Raw genomic sequence first — 17,136 nt, forward strand, 5'->3', positions numbered from 1 at the left:
AGACGAGACAACGAAGATTTAGGAACGGCGACATCTCCGTGAGCCGGCGTAATGGAGCCCGGCGTGCGGAGGGAGGGAGCGGGCTGGGCCTTCGGAAAGGAAGCGGACGTGCTCTACTAAGCCACCGAACGGCGTTTGAGGGCGAAAGGAGAAAAGAGGTTCGGTTTCTACTCCCAAAGGGCTGGATTCTGGGGTCAAACCGGAGTCACCCCCCGACTGCAGTGGGGTCAGGGCCGGATTCTGATCCCAGCTCCCCTTGGCTCAACCCAGAGCGTCCCCATGTGACACCCACTGCAAAACTCTGAAGGCCAATAAACAGAACCTGGCATTTATTATTGTTTAAAAACATTGGTTTTTTTAATAAAGTCTCATGGTTTTTAAGCAGACTCTGTTCCCCCAGGGTAAATCCAAAGCCAAGTGAAGTTAGCGTAGAACAGGGGTTCTCAGACTTTTGTCCTGGTGACCCCTTTCACACAGCAAGCCTCTGAGTGCGACCCCCCTTATACATGAAAAACACTTTTTCATATATTTACCACCATTATAAATGCTGGAGGCAAAGCGAGGTTTGGGGTGGAGGCTGACAGCTCTTGACCCCGCCATGTAATAATCTCACGGCCTCCTGAGGGGTCCCAACCCCCAGTTTCAGAACCCCTGGCGTAGAATATTCAACTGCAGACACGAGCCCAAGTGTCTGTGTTGGGCGAAGAAGATACTCGCAGCTCCCTGTCCCGGCTGTTTTTCTTCCTTCAGGTTTTTGAACTCTTCAAAGAGTTTCTGATGCTTCCTTCTAAACTCGTCCAGCTCCCGCTCCCGTTGGATGAAGGGTCCCGGGCCTTGGGGCTTGGCCAGGTCGTAGCTCAGCTGGAGGTACTGTTCTGGGCTGCATCTCATCAGCCTCACCTCCAGTCTGAGCACCTCCAGCACCCGGTTTTTCAGGGAATTCTCTTCCTCACTCCGGTGCCAGTCGAAGAAATTCATCGAAGGCAGGAAGTAGCTGGGCAGCTGTTTCTTCTCCAGGCTGAACTCCAGCACCTTCAGCAGGGTCCCCAGAGCATCCAGCACCGTGGTCCAGTTCTCGGGCTCTGGGTTGAGGTCAGAAGCCCAAAACAGGACCATCTGCGAGAGAAGGAGAAGTTACTCACCTCGCGTAGCAGCTGGAGTTCTCCCAGAACCGGGCCCCGACGGATGCTGCCCTTCAGGTGCGCACACCCCTGCGCCGTCCAGCAGAGATTTTTTGGTAGCAGCACCTGCGTTGTGCGTGAGCTCCACACACCCGTGTGTCCCACACCGCGAGCCCTAGAGGCGAGCGGACGAACCGCCCTCCATTCCGTCTCTACCGTGACGTCCCACAAGATGAAACATTTTCTGTCTCGTTTTCTATCCCTCTCCTAATAGTTTCTAACACACGGTTAGCCCGTTTGACTGCTGCTGCGCACTGAGTGGAAGTTTTCAGAGGACTATCCACAGTGACCAAAATCTCTCTCTCGAGTGGAAATAGCGAATTGAGAACCCATTGTTATGTATTGTTATGTTGGGATTATGTTTTCCAATGTGCATTACTTTGCACTTATCAATACTGATACGTCACCCGGTTTTGTGACACCCCCTGTAACGCTTTGCAGCCAGCTTTGGACTTAATTATCCTGAATAATTTTGCCACTTTACTGTTCACCCCCTTTTCCAGATCATTAATGAGTATGTTGAGCAGCACAGGTCCCAGTACAGATCCTTGGGGAGCCCATTGTTTCCCTCTCTCCATTGTGAAAGCTGACCATTTATTCCAGCCCTATCTTTCAGCCAGTTACTGATCCATGAGAGGACCTTCCCTCTTATCCCATGACAGCTTACTTTGCTTAAGAGCCTGTGGTGAGGGAACTTGTCAAAGGCTTTCTGAAAATCCAAGTACACTGTATCCACTGGATCCCCCTTGTCCACTTGTTTGTTGACACCTTCAAAGAATTCTAACAGATTGGTGGGGCATGATTTCCCTTTACAAAAGCCAAGTTGACTCTTCCCCAACAAATCATGCTTATGTGTCTGATAATTCTGTTCTTTACTGTAGTTTCTACCAAGCCGCCTGGTACGGAAGTCAGGCTTACCGGCCTGTAATTGCCAGGATCACCTCTGGCACCCTTTTCTAAAACTGGCGTTAGCTTGGTCATCTTCCAGTCATCTGGTACAGCGGCTGATTTAAGCGATAGGCTACATACCACAGTTAGTAGTTCTGCAATTTCATATTTGAGTTCCTTCTGAACTTTTGGGTGGATCCCATCTGGTCCTGGGGACTTATTACTGTTTAGTTTAGCCACTTGTTCTAAAACCTCCTCTATTAACACATCAGTGTGGGTCAGTACTTCTGATCTGGTGCCCAAAAAGGACAGTTCTGATGTGGGAATCTCCCTCACATCTTCTGCAGTAAGGACGGATGCAAAGAATTCATTTAGCTTCTCTACAACAGCCTTGTCTTCCTTGAGGGCTTCTTTAGCCCCTCATCGTCCAGTGGTCCCACTGGTTCTTTGAGAGGCTTCCTGCTTCTGATGTATTGAAAGAAATTTGTACTGTTAGTTTCTGTATCTTTGTCGGGGGGCTGGCTGGGGGCTTCGGACGGATAGTGCCACCTAATGGTGACGCTCCAGGATATAACATCCACCAGTGGCGGTCCCAGGGGTCGCTTTGCCTAGCAGCAATAGCAGAGGGGGAGTATTGCCTAGTGGCAAGTGTGGGGATGGTAGGGGAACCCAGGCCCACCCTACTCGACCAAGTTCTGACCTAGGGCCCTTCAAAACAAGGGACCCTGACACAGGGTTCATGTCCTGATACCCCAGAGCGCTTTCCCTGCGTCGCTTTCTACCCTCGTCCCTCCAGCGGCATCTCCGGGGGTTGGACGTGGGGTCCTTCTTGTGTTCGCCCTGCTCTGTGTCCGGCAACTCCTTCGCTGGGAACAGCAAGTCGTCCCTCTCGGCTCCCGCAGCCGGCTGGCTTCCCGCGCTGCAGCTAGGCGGCTCGACCCCGGCGGCTTGGAGCCCCGGAGGCTTCCCGGCAGGAGGCTCTTGCCCACAACCGCCCTCCTCCTCCGTCAGCCCAGCCTGAGCCGAGCGGCTCCCTTTTCAACGCTCCTGCCACTGGGAGCATGCCCAGTAGGGGCGAGGGGGCGTGGCTTCTTGGGCCCAGAGCAGTTTGTTAACCCTCACCTCTCCAGCGCAGGGTTGGTACAAGCCCGTCACAATCTTTAGCAAATTGCTTCTCATTAAAGTTAAATATTACAGTGTGTGTGTGTGGGGGGGTTAATTATCCCCCCCTACAAGGATGCTAAATTTAATTGCATTGTGGTCACTATTACTGAGCGATTTAGCTAGATTCACCTCTTGGACCAAAGACTGAAAGTCCTTGCACAGGGGAATGAAAGGCTGTAATAGCCACGAAACGAACTCTGATGGAACTCATAGAAAGACCTGATTTCTCAAAATCCATCAGATAATTAAGAACATCGGAGAGGGAAGAATGAACAGGTGAAAACTGTCACTGGGGACCCCAATGGTAAAATCTCTTCCATTTCTGAAGGTAAGTATTTCTAGTAGAGATCATTGTATCTGTTTTATATCTGCTGAGCAGGAAACCTCTATCCCCGAGAACCATTGAGGAACCATGGATGGCCATGTTGAAGTGGAGAGACCAACTGGAGTCCTGGGGCAACAGACAGGAAACGACCAGAAGCTGCGGCTGGATAGGAAGTGAGATGAATCAGGTCAGAGAACCAGACCTGGCTCGAGCGAGTTGGTGCAGCTAGAGTGACTCCGTCTCTGTCTCGTTTGATCTTGTTCCGAATCAATGGTGTCAGAGGATATGCATGAAGAAGAGCTCTTGTCCAAGGAATGAGGAAGGCATCTCCCAAGGATTGATAACCCAGACCTCCTCTCGAACAGATTTTCTTACACTTTCTGTTGGTGGTGGTCGGAAAGAAGTCCACTTCTGGAAACCCTCACGTCAGGAAAATCTGGTCGGGAATTTGCAGGGACTGAGATCAGCAGAGCACTGTTTTCACTCAGAGGCCAATGTCCAAGGGGTATCTGGGCCTGGACCCCTGACTGGTCAGAGGGAGAGCTCCATCGTGAAGAGCCTAAATTTAATCTCCAATTTTTACAAGCTCTCCTTTTAACCGCCGAGCAGATTTTGCACTTAGCTGGGATTTGGGGGTATCTCAGGCAGCAGTTACACCGGGAATGTCCGTCACTGACCGGGAAAGCTGAAATCCTGGGGATCCCGGCATACCAAGTCGATGACAACTCCCGAAGCATAAACCTCTCAGAATGGAGGGGAAGGGGCAGGCGGAGGAGGGAGGGGGCAAGGGGAACATTAAACAGACCCCCCCACAAAGTATAAAGAAATAAATGAGGTGAGCTAAACAGCACTGCACTCTAATTGTGACTAAAATTGGAGGCTTGACTAAGCTAAGCAAAGGTGAAGTGGGCACACGAGACACTATCTTAGGCTGTCAGGTGGCAGAGAAGGAACTGAGGGTGGTTCTCCCGCTCACCTCTCTATATCCTCGGTATGGGGCACGAGGATGTCTGGAGGTCGTGTTTGGGCGGAATGGGCACCGCTACCAAAATTCTCCCAACAAAGGCATCTGGGGCACATGGGCACCTGAGATGGAGAACCCAGAGCGAAACAGTTGGAAGAAGAAACACGCAGCGCTAACCACTAGACCCCACTCCCCTTCCCGGAGCTGGAATAAAACCCAGCCCTCTCTGCCGCCCCTCCCCTGCTGCTCTAACCCACTAGATCTTTCTCCCCTATACCTGTGGATGCTCGTATCATCCATTCCCCACCCCCTCCCACTCTGCCCTCTCTGTCTGAGTTACCTTCAGGTGGTAGGAGGTCAGGACTTTGCCATAGTGCGGTACCCACTTCTCCATGTTGATTTGCTTCAGCAGCTGCAGCGCCTCCCGCCTCCACCCAGCACCATCGAGGTCAATGTCCCTGAGGAGTCGGGTCTCAGCCAGGGAGTAGGAGAGCCTGGGAAGGGGTCGGCGAAATGAGACAGGGCTGAATGGGAGTACGGGGTCAGACTGACCCCCATCCCACACCTGCACCAGGGTGTGTGTGTGTCCCTGCGCCCCCTGCTGGTGTGGATGGCCCCTGCTCTGTGTGTGTGTGTGTGTGTGTGTGTGTGTGTGTGTGTCCGTCCCTGCGCCCCCTGCTGGTGGGGATGGCCCCTGCTGTGTGTGTATGTGTGTGTGTGTCCCTGCTGCCCCCTGCTGGTGGGGATGTGCACTGCTCTGTGTGTGTGTGTGTGTGTGTGTGTGTGTCTGTGCTCCCCCATGCTGGAGGGGCTGAGCCCCCCTCTGTGTGTGTTTTTATTGCCTTCTGCTAGAACAAATGAGATTTGCATTTTTACCTCCAGTACAGATTCTTGGCCACCAGATCGGCCCCAGTTTTGTAAATTTCCATGATATTCCAGGTGGGTTTGATCCGCTCAGTGTCTTGCTCCTGGTCCCACCATTCAGAAAGCCACCTGAGATCCTGCCTTGGCCAATCCATGGACATGTCCACTTTATTCCGGATGGTGGGTACCAGGTCTATAGACACAGCTTGGCCGTCCACCTCCAGGCTGAGCTGCACGGCAGAGCATTTTGCAAAGTCGCTCAGTCTAACGTTGCCTTGGAGAGGGCAAGACAGCGGAGTGGGAGTCAAAAGCAGACAGAGATAAAAGCTTTGCAGATCTGAGATGATGGAAGGGCAAAGATTAAGGGAATGAGGGCCAAGATCCCAGGACTCCTAGGTTCTATTTCTGAGTCTTCTTTTGAGTCTCTGTGACATTGTGTGACTAACTTCATCTCCATGGGCACATGGTGAGTTAGTGGAAGAACTGAAGATCGAAACCAAGAATCCTGACTCCCTAACCCCTAACTCTGGGAACTCCATTGTGCGAGAGATTAAGAAGGAACAGGGTAAAATTTCTCAGAAAACAACTGTGCCAGTGCCCCATAATCTCGACCCACAGCCCCCTGCTAGCCCAGCCCTGGGCTCCCCCCATAACTGTGCCGATACCTCTGAATCCCAACCTGCAGCCCCCTTTTAAATGTATTTCCCATTTTACCCTATGCAATTTAACAGTTTCCCTTCTGCATTTCCCTCATAGGTGGTGCTTGTAATTTCTCCGCTTACAAAGCGCCTTATTCTATCTCTTTAATACTTACTAATTCCGGGAGCAGGGCTGCTTCTCTCTAAAAGCAGAGATGGGAGAAGAAAAGGGCTAGTTAAAATCTATGACACTCAGAGTCTTGTATAGAAGGCTGATCACAAAGGTAAAACTGGAAGAAAACGATGAGATTCCTGCAGGGTTGGAAGAAGTCGGATTTCTTTGTGTCTATATTAATCAAGTCTTGGCCGGCTCACAGTTACAGCTACGGGTTGTCGGAAGTGCTGAAATCAACACACACCGGAAATACGATCAGCTGGGCCTGTTCTACACTTAGCAGTTCCTCTGATTAACTACTTCACGTACAGGATGATTTTTATCCCAGTAAAGAAAATCCATACAACCCCGGTGTGATGCTCTGCTCGGGGCACTTAGAACCGTAAGCCAGTTTACCTCACTGCCTTAGCAACAGAGAGCTTTGCTGGAGATCAGACTGTGTGCCAGCTCCCTGCCACCCCAGTTGTCCGCCTCACCCGCGAACTTCTGGAGAATCTGACAGTCCAAACCTTGCCGTGTAGAAAACAATCAGTGAAGCCCATCCCGAGTTCCCCAGAGACCTCTCCCTGCAGGTCCAGTCCCTCTCATTCAACACTCACAGAAATTATTAGGTTCGCTGCTGCCAAAGAGACAGAGCACACATCAGATCCCTACAGGACACAGTCCACAGACTCGGCAACGTTAACAACCTGTCTCAGAACACCATCCTGGCCACCATGGATGTCACCTCCCTGTACACTGACATCCCTCACAATGACGGCAGAGCTGCCTGCCTCAAATAGCTTCAAGACAAGGGACAACCCTCAGATACCCGCCCCACACTCGTCCGTTTCATCCTCACCCATAACAACTGTACATTCGACAATGAGAACTTTGTTCAAACCACGGAAGCAGCCGTGGGTACTAGAATGGCTCCCCAATATGTCAAACTCTTCATGGGCCACCTTGAGGAAGAATTTCTGGACAAGTGCACCAGAAAACCGATGATACACCTGAGATACACTGATGATATTTACACCCTCTGGACAGATGACTTAAACTCCCTCAGAGATTTCCACCACAACTTCAACAACCCCCACTCATCCATTAAACTCTCTCTGGAGCACTCCCACACCAGCATCAACTTCCTGGACACTGCGATCAGCTTCAGCAATGGAACCCTATGGACAACCACACGCAAGAAACCCACAGATCACCACACCTACCTTCACAGATCCAGTAACCACCCCAAACCCACCTAGAAATCTGTTCTCAACAGTCAGGCACTCAGATACCACAGAATATGTTCCGAGGAGAAAGTCCTGGACAACCACCTTAACACACTCAGAGTCAGCTTCACCAAACAAGGACACTCCATGAGAGGAGTAGATCGCGTCATGGAACGGGTCACCAAAATATGCTGAGATAACCTGCTTCAATACAGGGGGGAAAAAATCCCACCAACTGCACACAGTTGTCACCTACCACCCCAGACTGGAGCCCATACTGGGTATCATCAAATAATTACAACCCATACTGATGGGGACCCCATTTTGAAAAAAATCTTTCCCGAACCCCCTTTTCTGGCCTTCAAACAAGCTCCAACCTCACCAACAGAAGCAAGCTCCCCACAGACCAGGACTCACCAACTCAAAGTAGCACCAGACCCTGCCAGAACAACAGATGCAAAACCTGGGGACACATCTCCACTACTACGATGATCGACACTCCCCATAATGCACCTTTCAAGATCCATGGGTCCTACACATGCCCATCACATAAGAACGGCCATACTGGGTCAGACCAAAGGTCCATCTAGTCCAGTATCCTGTCTCCGTCAGAGGCCAATGCCAGGTGCCCCAGAGGGAATGAACAGAACAGGTAATCATCAAGTGATCCATCCCCTGTCGCCCATTCCCAGCTCCTGGCAAACAGAGGCTAGGGACACCTGGAGCAAGAGGTTGTATCCCTGCCCATCCTGGCTAATAGCCATTGATGGACTTATCCTCCATGAATTTATCTAGTTCTTTTTTGAGCCCTGTTATAGTCTTGGCCTTCACAACATCCTCTGGCAAGGAGTTCCACAGGTTGACTGTGTGTTGTGTGAAGAAATACTTCCTTTTGTTTGTTTTAAACCTGTTGTTTTAAATTACTGGCCAAAATAGGCATGAATTTGCAAAATGATTCAGCTGACCTGAATCTGCATTTTTCACTGAAGGAAAGTTTTGGCTGAAAAATGTCACCCAGGTCTAAATGGAAATACACACTAGTGTGCTGTGGAAACAGATCCTTAGTTAAACAGTGCCAGAAATAGATGGATGTCGGTTGTAAAATGGATTAATTAAATCCTTGTAAGGCCGTGAAAAGTTGGTGTAGGCAAGGCCCTTCACCTTCGGATTTTATTTGGGAATTCATAAGAGTTTATTAAAAAAACTTAAAGATGGATGAGAATCGGTGCAAAAAATTAAAGTCGCAGTTTTCTGGGTCAACATCGGGATGGATACTGGGGGGGGAAGACAGAGAAAAAGCAACAAATCAAGAAAAGTACATCCGTGCTCCAGTCCTAAAAGCTCCCGGGACCTGGCTCCCTGCTCCAGAAGGAGAGATGGTGGCTGAGGCTAACTGAGATGTCATCTCTCCTTCTAGCGCAGGGAGCTGGGTTTGGGCCACATGTTACTGAGCCACCGTCTCTCCTTCTGGAGCAGACAGCCAGCTACTGGCTCTTCCTTTTGTTTAGGAGTCAAGCACTGACGTGTGTGTGTATCTTCCACTGCGTTACCTTGCTTTAACAGACAGCCTCGCTTTTACACTTAGACGAATTCATTATTAACATAAACATGTCTACCGGATGTCACGGATTGGATTTCCTTAACATAACTGGTATTTTCATGTACTTGAGTGATCCACAATTTGGGTGAAAATTGGTAAAAGCTGAATAAGAGCTTTTGTAAACCCAGGAGGGGTTTTTTTTGGTTGTTTTTTTTTTGCAGGGGCGGGGTAAAAACCAGTAAAAAATGAAGGGCTCTAGGGCTTGTCTACACTACAAAATTAGGTCAACTTAATGTAGGTCAACCTATAACCACCGCAGTAATTCAATGGGCTGGTGGTGTCCGTGCTGCCCTCCTTCTGCCGGGGCAGCGTGTCCTCACCAGGAGCACTTGCACAGACTGAAGTGGGGCATTGTGGGGCACTGGCAGCCACATGGGGCTCACAGCTGGAGGCCCCCATCTGCCCGGGGTGACACCCCCAGCTGTGAGCTCGGGGCAGGTTCCATTTCACAGCACAGAGCCTACCAAGAGGGAAATTGACATACTTGCCGATTTCACGCTGCTATTGTCTGGCTCAGACCGGTGGGGTGCCCAGCTGGGAGCAGGGTGCGGGGAACCTGGGTGGGGAAGCAGGTCTCCCAGTGGGGATCAGTGAGCCCAGGCGGCAGCCCAGCTGGGAGCAGGGAGCCGGGAACCTGTGGGGGAAGCAGGGCTCTAGCTGAATGAATGACAGCCAACAGCGGATGTAAGTAACGCGGTGTCTACAGGGACCCTGCGTCACCCTAACTACACCGACATAAGCCCTACGCCTAGCGTGTAGGTGGAGTTATGATGTCAGTGATGTAGGGCACTTCCATCAGCAGGAATAAGGCTGTAGTGTAGACACAGAGAGTGAGGTTGACGTAAGCTGCCTTATGTCAACCTAACTCTGTAGCGCAGACCAGGCCTTAGTTAAAGGTTGCATTAAACAAAAACCTTGTTGTTATGGACTGGGTGTAACCTGGGGCAATGTGAACTAGTGGGCAGGGGCTTAGCTGGGCACTGTTGGGTGTGTGTGTGTGTGTGTGTGTGTGTGTGTGTGTGTGTGTGTGTGTGTGTGTGTGTGTGTGTGTGTACACACGTACACACAGAAGCAGGAAGAAAGCCCAGCAGACAGGAATAGAAGCGCTGCTGGCAATGTGGCTAAAAGAAAAGCTTTTTGGGCAGAGTGCTGGCTGGAAAGGCTAGGGTTACCATATTTCAGGTTCCCCAAAACAGGACACTGGGGGGGGGAAGGGAACTGGGGAGCACAGTTGGGGGAGCTGGAGGGGCTACCTGCAGTGGGGTGCTCACTGGAGGTGGGGGGCAGTGCCTCTCCCTGTCACGGTGGCTGAGCGGCTGGCGCAAGCCCAGGAGGCAGTGACAGCCATCAGTCATCGACTCCCTGCGGGACCCCCCTCCCCAGGGCTGGGAATTGGGGCCTGGGTGGGTGGGATCTGGCAGCCGCGGATGCCGGGGAATGGACCAATCAGCTGTGGATGCAGGGGACAGACCCATCGGGAAGCAGACCAATCAGGGCTCCTTCTCATAGACTCATAGAATATCAGGGTTGGAAGGGACCTCAGGAGATCATCTAGTCCAACCCCCTGCTCAAAGCAGGACCAATCCCCAATTTTTGCCCCAGATCCCTAAATGGCCCCCTCAGGGATTGAACTCACAACCTTGGGTTTAGCAGGCCAATGCTCAAACCACTGAGCTATCCCTCGCCCCCGAGCTACAGCATCTGCTCTGCAAAAATCCAGGACATTTCCTGTTATTTCAGAAATTCACCCGGACAGAGAATGGAAGCTCAAAAAAAGAGATATTGTCCGGGAAACCCCAGACGTTTGGTAACCCTAGGAAAGGCATGTTTGGGACAGTGAGCAGAGAAACTGGTTTTCTGTTGTTTGATTCCTACTATGTTTAGGGAAACAGGACTTTCTGCATAAACTTTGTCAACAAACAAGACTGCATCAAAGAAAACACTTGACTCTTATCATCAATTTCTCCTCCTAACAGGAACAACCAACAGCTCCCCAGATTTGGTCAACTGCCCGGGTCAAAAGCACTCCTGGTCTGGAATGACCAGATGGATCGATGAGGGGACCAGGATTCTGACTGCCATGGACCAGAGGCTTTTCCTTGAAAGCTCTCACCATCTTGGAACTTCCTAACAGAGATGAGCTAAAAAATCCAGCCCTAGAAGGAAGGAGAAGGGTGGAAGGCAGCCGCCCGGGTTTGGAATTGGGCCCAGCCTAGGGCTTGAGAGACATTTACAACCGTTTTCTACCCTGTTTCTGCCCCACAGAGGCCCAGAGGGGAGAGGTCGATTCTCCTAGTGCAGACAAAGCCAGCTGGCCTTGGAATCTACGATTCTAATCCCCGACCAAAGCTTGATTAACGCAGAGTTAAGGTTGCCTGGGTAACTCATGCTCTGGCCTGTAGTATTGCCCAGGAAATACAGAGTTAAGGTAAATGCCTGCACAGGGCTAATTCTAGCAATAGCCCCTGAGAATGACCCCCTTGCCCTGCAGCTGCAGTGACTGGGTTACGTGTGGCCGTATTGACTGGGGGAGGGATTAGCCGGAGCATCTTGGGAGAGTTGGGACTGTGATACGAGCATATCTGGGGATTAGTTTGAGGAGTGTCACAGGGTTTATTTATCATCTTCATTTCAAGCCTTGATTAATTAATGCAACACTAATGGATTAATACAAAAACCGACACTTACCCTCAGCCAGAGCATTCTCGACAAATTCATGGAACTTTCGAGCTACCAGAAATGGATCGATGCCGCCCCTCCAAAGATCCTTCTGAAAAGGGGTGAAATCAAATTTATTCAGATGCTTTAATCCAAAATAAAAAGAAGCTGCAGCTCAGGAGTGAGGGGCACCGGCAGAGCTGGGGATCAGGGCTGGGCTAGCAGGGGGCTGTGGGTTGGGAGTGAGGGGCACCGGCAGGGCTCGGGGGCAGGGCTGGGTTAGCAGGGGCTGCGGGTCGGGATTGAGGGGCACCGGCAGAGCTGAGTGTGTGGACGGCTCTGGAGGATACATTCTGATATGATCTCACTTACCTGTCGGCCATTTATTTCTTTGATGTCTTCCTCCGTGAGGTCCAAGCCTAGATCCTTCCTGCCCCAGTCTACATTCTTCTCATCCAAGATCTTTCTTAGTGTCACCTTGTTGTAATCCACCACCAGCTTGTTCTCCCAGCGGTACACCGGCACGCCAGACTTCAGGCTCAGCCAGGAAGGCAGGAAGTGGAGCTCTGTGCACGGCGCGCTGTACAGGGTACCCAGCAGGATCACGTTCGTGTTGTACTGGATGGGGGCCAGGAAGTCGTAGTCGCTGCTGCTGGACTCTGCCCGGACGTGGAGGTCCTGGGCTTGACTGCCCACCAGGATGGCTTCCCCCGTGAACAACAGCGTATTCCACTGATGCACCCGAGCCATGATCCTGCTGACCAGAGCTTGCACCCGCTGGCACTCCCGCTCCCTTCTCCGGTGTTCCCTTTGCTCGGGATACACATGGCGCCGTAAGAACCAGTTCAGAAACTCCTGGGCGACTGTACGAGACTCAGCCTGTTCCTCTTCCATTTCTCCTGGCCCTCGGGCCCCACCCTGGCATGCGCCAGCCATCCCCGCGGGGCCCAGGTGGCTCCTGGCAGGGCTGAGCCCTCCTCAGTCACTGGGGAAACTCTTGCAGTTCAGCTCAGCACTTCCTGTCGGTGCTTCCTCTCTTGGCTGTAGCTGTTTCCTGCTCGTAGCTGAGCTGTGTGGTGGTGTGTATGTGTGTGTGTGTGTGTGTGGGGTTGCCGGGGGAGTACGCTGGTTATCTGTGCCAGAGGGACCTTTGTCATCTGACTTACTGAAAGTGACACACCCATAATACTATAATAGTAGAAGTGTCAGTTGCTCGGAGATAAATTCCACTCGGACTCATAGTTTCTAGTCTGACTTCCTGTATAACACAGGGTGTAGGATTGTGGTGTCAGGGGCTGTGCCTTTAAGGGCTGAGCTCCCAGACTGGGACGCTGTGAAGCTCCTATTGTGTTGCACAGCTGGCTGGAACCACACCGAGGATAGAGCAGAGCCCTGGCGAGCATCGAGTGATCACTGACCACCACCCGGTACCAGGAGTAAATGAACGAAGAACAGACGCTGGGTGGAAGGATGGAGCAATGAACAGTCCCACCAGAGTTAAAACTTTGTGGGAAACTGGAGGTGATTTAAACAGCGCTTCCCTCTGTATTGGCAACAATGGGATCCAGCAAACAGGAAGACAATCAGAAGGTAGCGATAGTCATGACAAGAGCTGGTCCGGAAGCAGTTGATGTGTTTCAGTTATCTCTGGCAGAGAGGTGAACGATGAAACTGGAGAGAAAGTTGAGGTATAGCGCACTCCTGTTTCATTCTTATGAGGAGAGAGATGTTTTGAATCAGAGGGTATGTCAGTGAGGGGAATATAGCATTCAGGCCTGTGTATTTGCCTGAGATAGAGTTTGGGGTTTTGTTTGCTTGTTTAACTTTTGATATGCTTATATCCTTACTACCGTGTGAACAAAGAACAAAGACCCGGGGTGTTGCATCTGCCCACAGCCGGATGGGGTTGCTAGCACAAGGAGACGAGATGAGGAAGACAGTTAAGGTATAGCAGGGCACGGGGGAGTTTAATAGATGAGCGCACAGTTGAAGACGGCCTCGACTCCTGTCTCAAGGCAAGGCCAAGCAACCAGCCAGGAGGGGGAGCCATAAGAAACAGTAAAAAGCCAGAGAAAAGGGGACCCTGGCCGAAACACAACCTCACTCCCTACTCCTCCCATGGGGTACAAAAGAGGTGGTACTGAAGCCCCCAGACTCACGACCTTCCAAACAGAACATGGCCATAAATTGTAAGGGGTGGGACCAGGGGCGGGCACTGCAGGTACAATTAAGCCTGCTAAGAAAGAGGAGGGAGGCCAGGAAATGCCGTACGGATGTACAGAGCTATGGATATGCTTGCTTGGTGACCCCACTAAACAGCGCATTGCCTGCACGTCGGACTCTGGCCTTCTGCTTTCTGTCTGCAGGGCGAGAACCGAGGGAGGGCAGGGGAGCCCTAACAGGGTACAAAAAGGAGAAGGAAAAACACTAGGTAAACAGCATGACCAGAGGCATTGAGCAGCTTTGGAGAGAGCCAGAGGTGCCGGGCTAAAGCTAAACCAAACCAATGTAAATTCAGTGTAATGGAAATAACATACCCAGGAGAGACGTTCACACGCCAAGGTGTAGGAGTAGATCACTTGCTTGCCCCTTTGCCACAGACAAGGGGTGGGGATGGGGTACAAAGATTCCTTGGAATGGGGAAATATAGAGAGAAATTTGTGCCTAAGCTAGCTGCTCGAACCAGCCACCGGAGAGCGCTACAAGGTAGACACGGGCTGCCAATCGTAATAAAGAGTCTGAGAAATGGATGGAATTGAAGAGGTCCCAGTCCTAGGTACTAGGACAGTACATGCAGAACTAAGTTGTCCATGGACCCCTCCACGGAGATATTGGCATAGTCCTCTTACAGCACCAAGGTCCCAACTGTAGACCAGTGACTTGTGCGCCATGGGTACTCACAAAAACTGAGTGCCAATACGCTCAAATCCAGCAGGAGGCTTTGGGCCTAGTCCGTGGGCATAAAAGAGTTTCACATCTTTATTTACGGGAAGACCCTGTAGCTGAAACTGACCATAAGCCACTCATTGCCACTCCCAGCTCCCGCTTCCCCCCAGAATACAGAGGCTAGATGTTCGGTTCCAGATGTATCCTTTGCCCATTGCTCCCAAACCTGGGAGAGGCTGGTTGGCTGGCCGGCTGCTTGCAAACACACTCGCTGGAGCACTGGACACAAGTGCGGTGGAGCAAAGTTCAGAGGTAGATTTTGTACGTCGCTCAGAATTTTAAAAATCCTGTCCGGTCTCAGGCAAAATGCGGACCGGGATTGCCAGAGCTCCTGCTCGGGATGAAAGCCTGCAGAAAGTAACTGAGGCTGTTAGCACAGGGTGGCTGGGAGAGCAGATTCCCAGCCCCTATTATCAATACAAGGGGACCTCTCAGCACTAGATGGCATTTTGTTTAAAGCCACAGGAGGATGATCCCCAAGGCGTTACAGAAAAATACATTAGAAAGGAGTCATGAAGATCAGTTGGGGATTGGAAAACCTCAGAGAACGGCCAGAGCCCTTCTATGCCGGCCTCACATGAACCGCGACGTTGAGGAAACTGTCCAGAGTTGCTGTATGTGCCAAAAATACAGGCCAAGTCAAGCAAAAGAGCCCCTGTTGGTGGCACAGGAAAAGATTGGCCCCCGGGGCAAAGGAAGCCTGGATTTGTCTACACAGGCTGGAGAAAACGGTGTTCTTGTCCTAGACTATAGTTCTCACCTCCCTGAGATAACCCTACGAGAAGACACTAGGGCTAAACGGGTGATGGCGCATATCAAACCTGTTTTTGCTAGACATGGTCTACCTGTCACGGTAATGTCCGACAGGGGCTGCAGTTCGGTGGCCACGAGGTTACGCAGTTTGCAGTGAAATTTGGGTTTAGAATATAGCCACTCGTCCAGTGTTTCTCAAATGTGCCCACGGTGACCACCAGGGGCTTTTCTTGCTGCCACGACCTCGTGGGTGGTGATGGGGTGTGGGCGGGGGGCGGGGGGAGCAGCAGTGGTGCCTGCCCCGTCTGGAGCCACAAACACTGTAGGAGCAGGTGATCAGTGTGAGTTCCCCACCTTCCCAGGGCGGTGGGGCTCGGGCATTGGGCTTCAGCCCTGGGGGGGCGGGGCAGGCTCTGGCCATGTGGTGGCAGGCTCTGTGCCACAGCCGCAGGGCTTCTGGCTCCAGCCCTGGGCTCATCCCCCATAGCCCTCTCCACCTCCCTACCCAGCTCCCCATCTAGGGCTTAATTTGGCTCCCAGCTTGCCAGGGCTGAGTAAATTTGCTGTGGAAAGTGATATTAACAAATAGACAAATCTCATTTTTCACAATGGCAGATTTACTAGCTAGCAAATCTAAAAAGAAAAGAAAAAAAAACCCTACCAAAAAAAGAAAAATATGTAAAGCAACTTATTTGTGTTTCTATTCTGTTTAGGTCCAGTAAAGAACAGAGACATGATTTTTATTATTGAGTCTTTAAAAAAAACCCAAACCCCTACCTAAATAAACTACAGTAATTGGGACATGTGCATGTGAATATTTATTTGTTTTTCCTAAAGTTAATTAAGTATTTTAGGAAAAATTGTCAGAGTGGCCACTAGCAAGATTTGGTGGCCGCACTCGGAGGCCACCAAAAAGTTTGTCGGGAGAACCCCTGTCCATGCTATCCCCCATCGAACGGGATGGTGGAGAACAGTGTCAAACGTCCTAAGCCACGACTGAAAAGGACTGCCGAGTCAGACTCTGGTCCGTATTTAGCCCTATGAAATTACAGACTGGCCCCCAGGGCGTGTCCCCTGCTGCCATTCTGTTCAACAGAAAATGGAGAAGAAGAATGCTTTCACTGTCAGACACGGACATCAGCAAGACACTGGGGACTTGCAGACAGACGAGGCAGAACAAAGCAATCAGCATGATTTCGGATCCACGTCACAATGATGCAGTGGTTGCCGTGGGGTCATTTGAGGCTGTCACCCCAGATAGAGACATACTACAGAAGAATAGGCAACACCTCCAAATCCCAGGGAAGGAGGGAGTTAAGGGGCATCAAAGCAGCTGTCTTGTCTGAGAGGGTCTCAGACAGGCAACAAATACAAGAGAATGAGACAACAGAGCCGCAGGACAGCGTAAAACCGGAACACGTGGGCCTGCTGCCTCCTGAGAGCAGTGGTGCTGATGTCTCGGGGTAGCCCTGAGGTCCAAACGACAGCGCAGGGCACCTCAGAGCCTAGCTGAACATTGCGAGGAACTTGATTCCTGACCTGATCTTGAAGGGGGGGTAGTCTGGGGTAAAATATCATTGATTTGCTAAGCGTGCTTCCAGGAAAAACAAAGGAAGTTCTTGAAGCTGCAACAGCAAGTAGGGGGAAATAAATAAAACGGTTTTTAGACTCTGCTATGTTAAAATGGGCACAGTTAAGGGCACTGAATGGGCTGAAAACGCAGCAGCTGCGGTCCCGGACACGTCTGGGTGAAATTGGAAAAGGTGTTTAAA

At 51.1% G+C, this 17,136-nt stretch overlaps 1 protein-coding gene across 6 annotated transcripts; it reads right to left on the reverse strand.

Annotated features, from left to right (window-relative positions):
• Nucleotides 1–332: 332 nt before the first annotated feature.
• Nucleotides 333–16,027, reverse strand: LOC114022343. Of its 6 annotated transcripts, none has more exons than XM_037898762.2 (7): nt 12,038–16,026; nt 11,696–11,777; nt 6,201–6,227; nt 5,399–5,723; nt 4,863–5,016; nt 4,535–4,644; nt 333–3,994 (listed from the first exon to the last, which is right to left on the reverse strand). In XM_037898762.2, exons 1-7 carry the CDS (start codon nt 12,599–12,601, stop codon nt 3,985–3,987), a joined length of 1,272 nt encoding a protein of 423 aa, XP_037754690.1. In that variant the 5' UTR covers nt 12,602–16,026; the 3' UTR covers nt 333–3,984. The 6 variants fall into 6 exon arrangements, with proteins under 6 accessions (XP_037754690.1, XP_043405938.1, XP_037754687.1 ...); XM_043550003.1 differs by having other exon boundaries at nt 5,399–5,660; nt 12,038–16,018; XM_037898761.2 differs by having other exon boundaries at nt 887–1,116; nt 12,038–16,027.
• Nucleotides 16,028–17,136: the final 1,109 nt, after the last annotated feature.

Source organism: Chelonia mydas, chromosome 6 (assembly GCF_015237465.2).
Source record: "Chelonia mydas isolate rCheMyd1 chromosome 6, rCheMyd1.pri.v2, whole genome shotgun sequence".
Taxonomy (NCBI): domain Eukaryota; kingdom Metazoa; phylum Chordata; order Testudines; family Cheloniidae; genus Chelonia; species Chelonia mydas.

What these genes read in the sequence shown, in the direction of transcription:
- LOC114022343 (XM_037898759.2), bottom strand. Translation starts at nt 12,601, where the DNA reads ATGGCTGGCGCATGCCAGGGTGGGGCCCGAGGGCCAGGAGAAATGGAA. An exon ending in GCCAAGAATCTGTACTGGAG is followed by an intron (nt 5,017 to 5,398) that starts GTAAAAATGCAA and finishes ACCCCTTCCCAG; the next exon opens with GCTCTCCTACTCCCTGGCTG. An exon ending in TGACCTCCTACCACCTGAAG is followed by an intron (nt 1,117 to 4,862) that starts GTAACTCAGACA and finishes CTTCTCTCGCAG; the next exon opens with ATGGTCCTGTTTTGGGCTTC.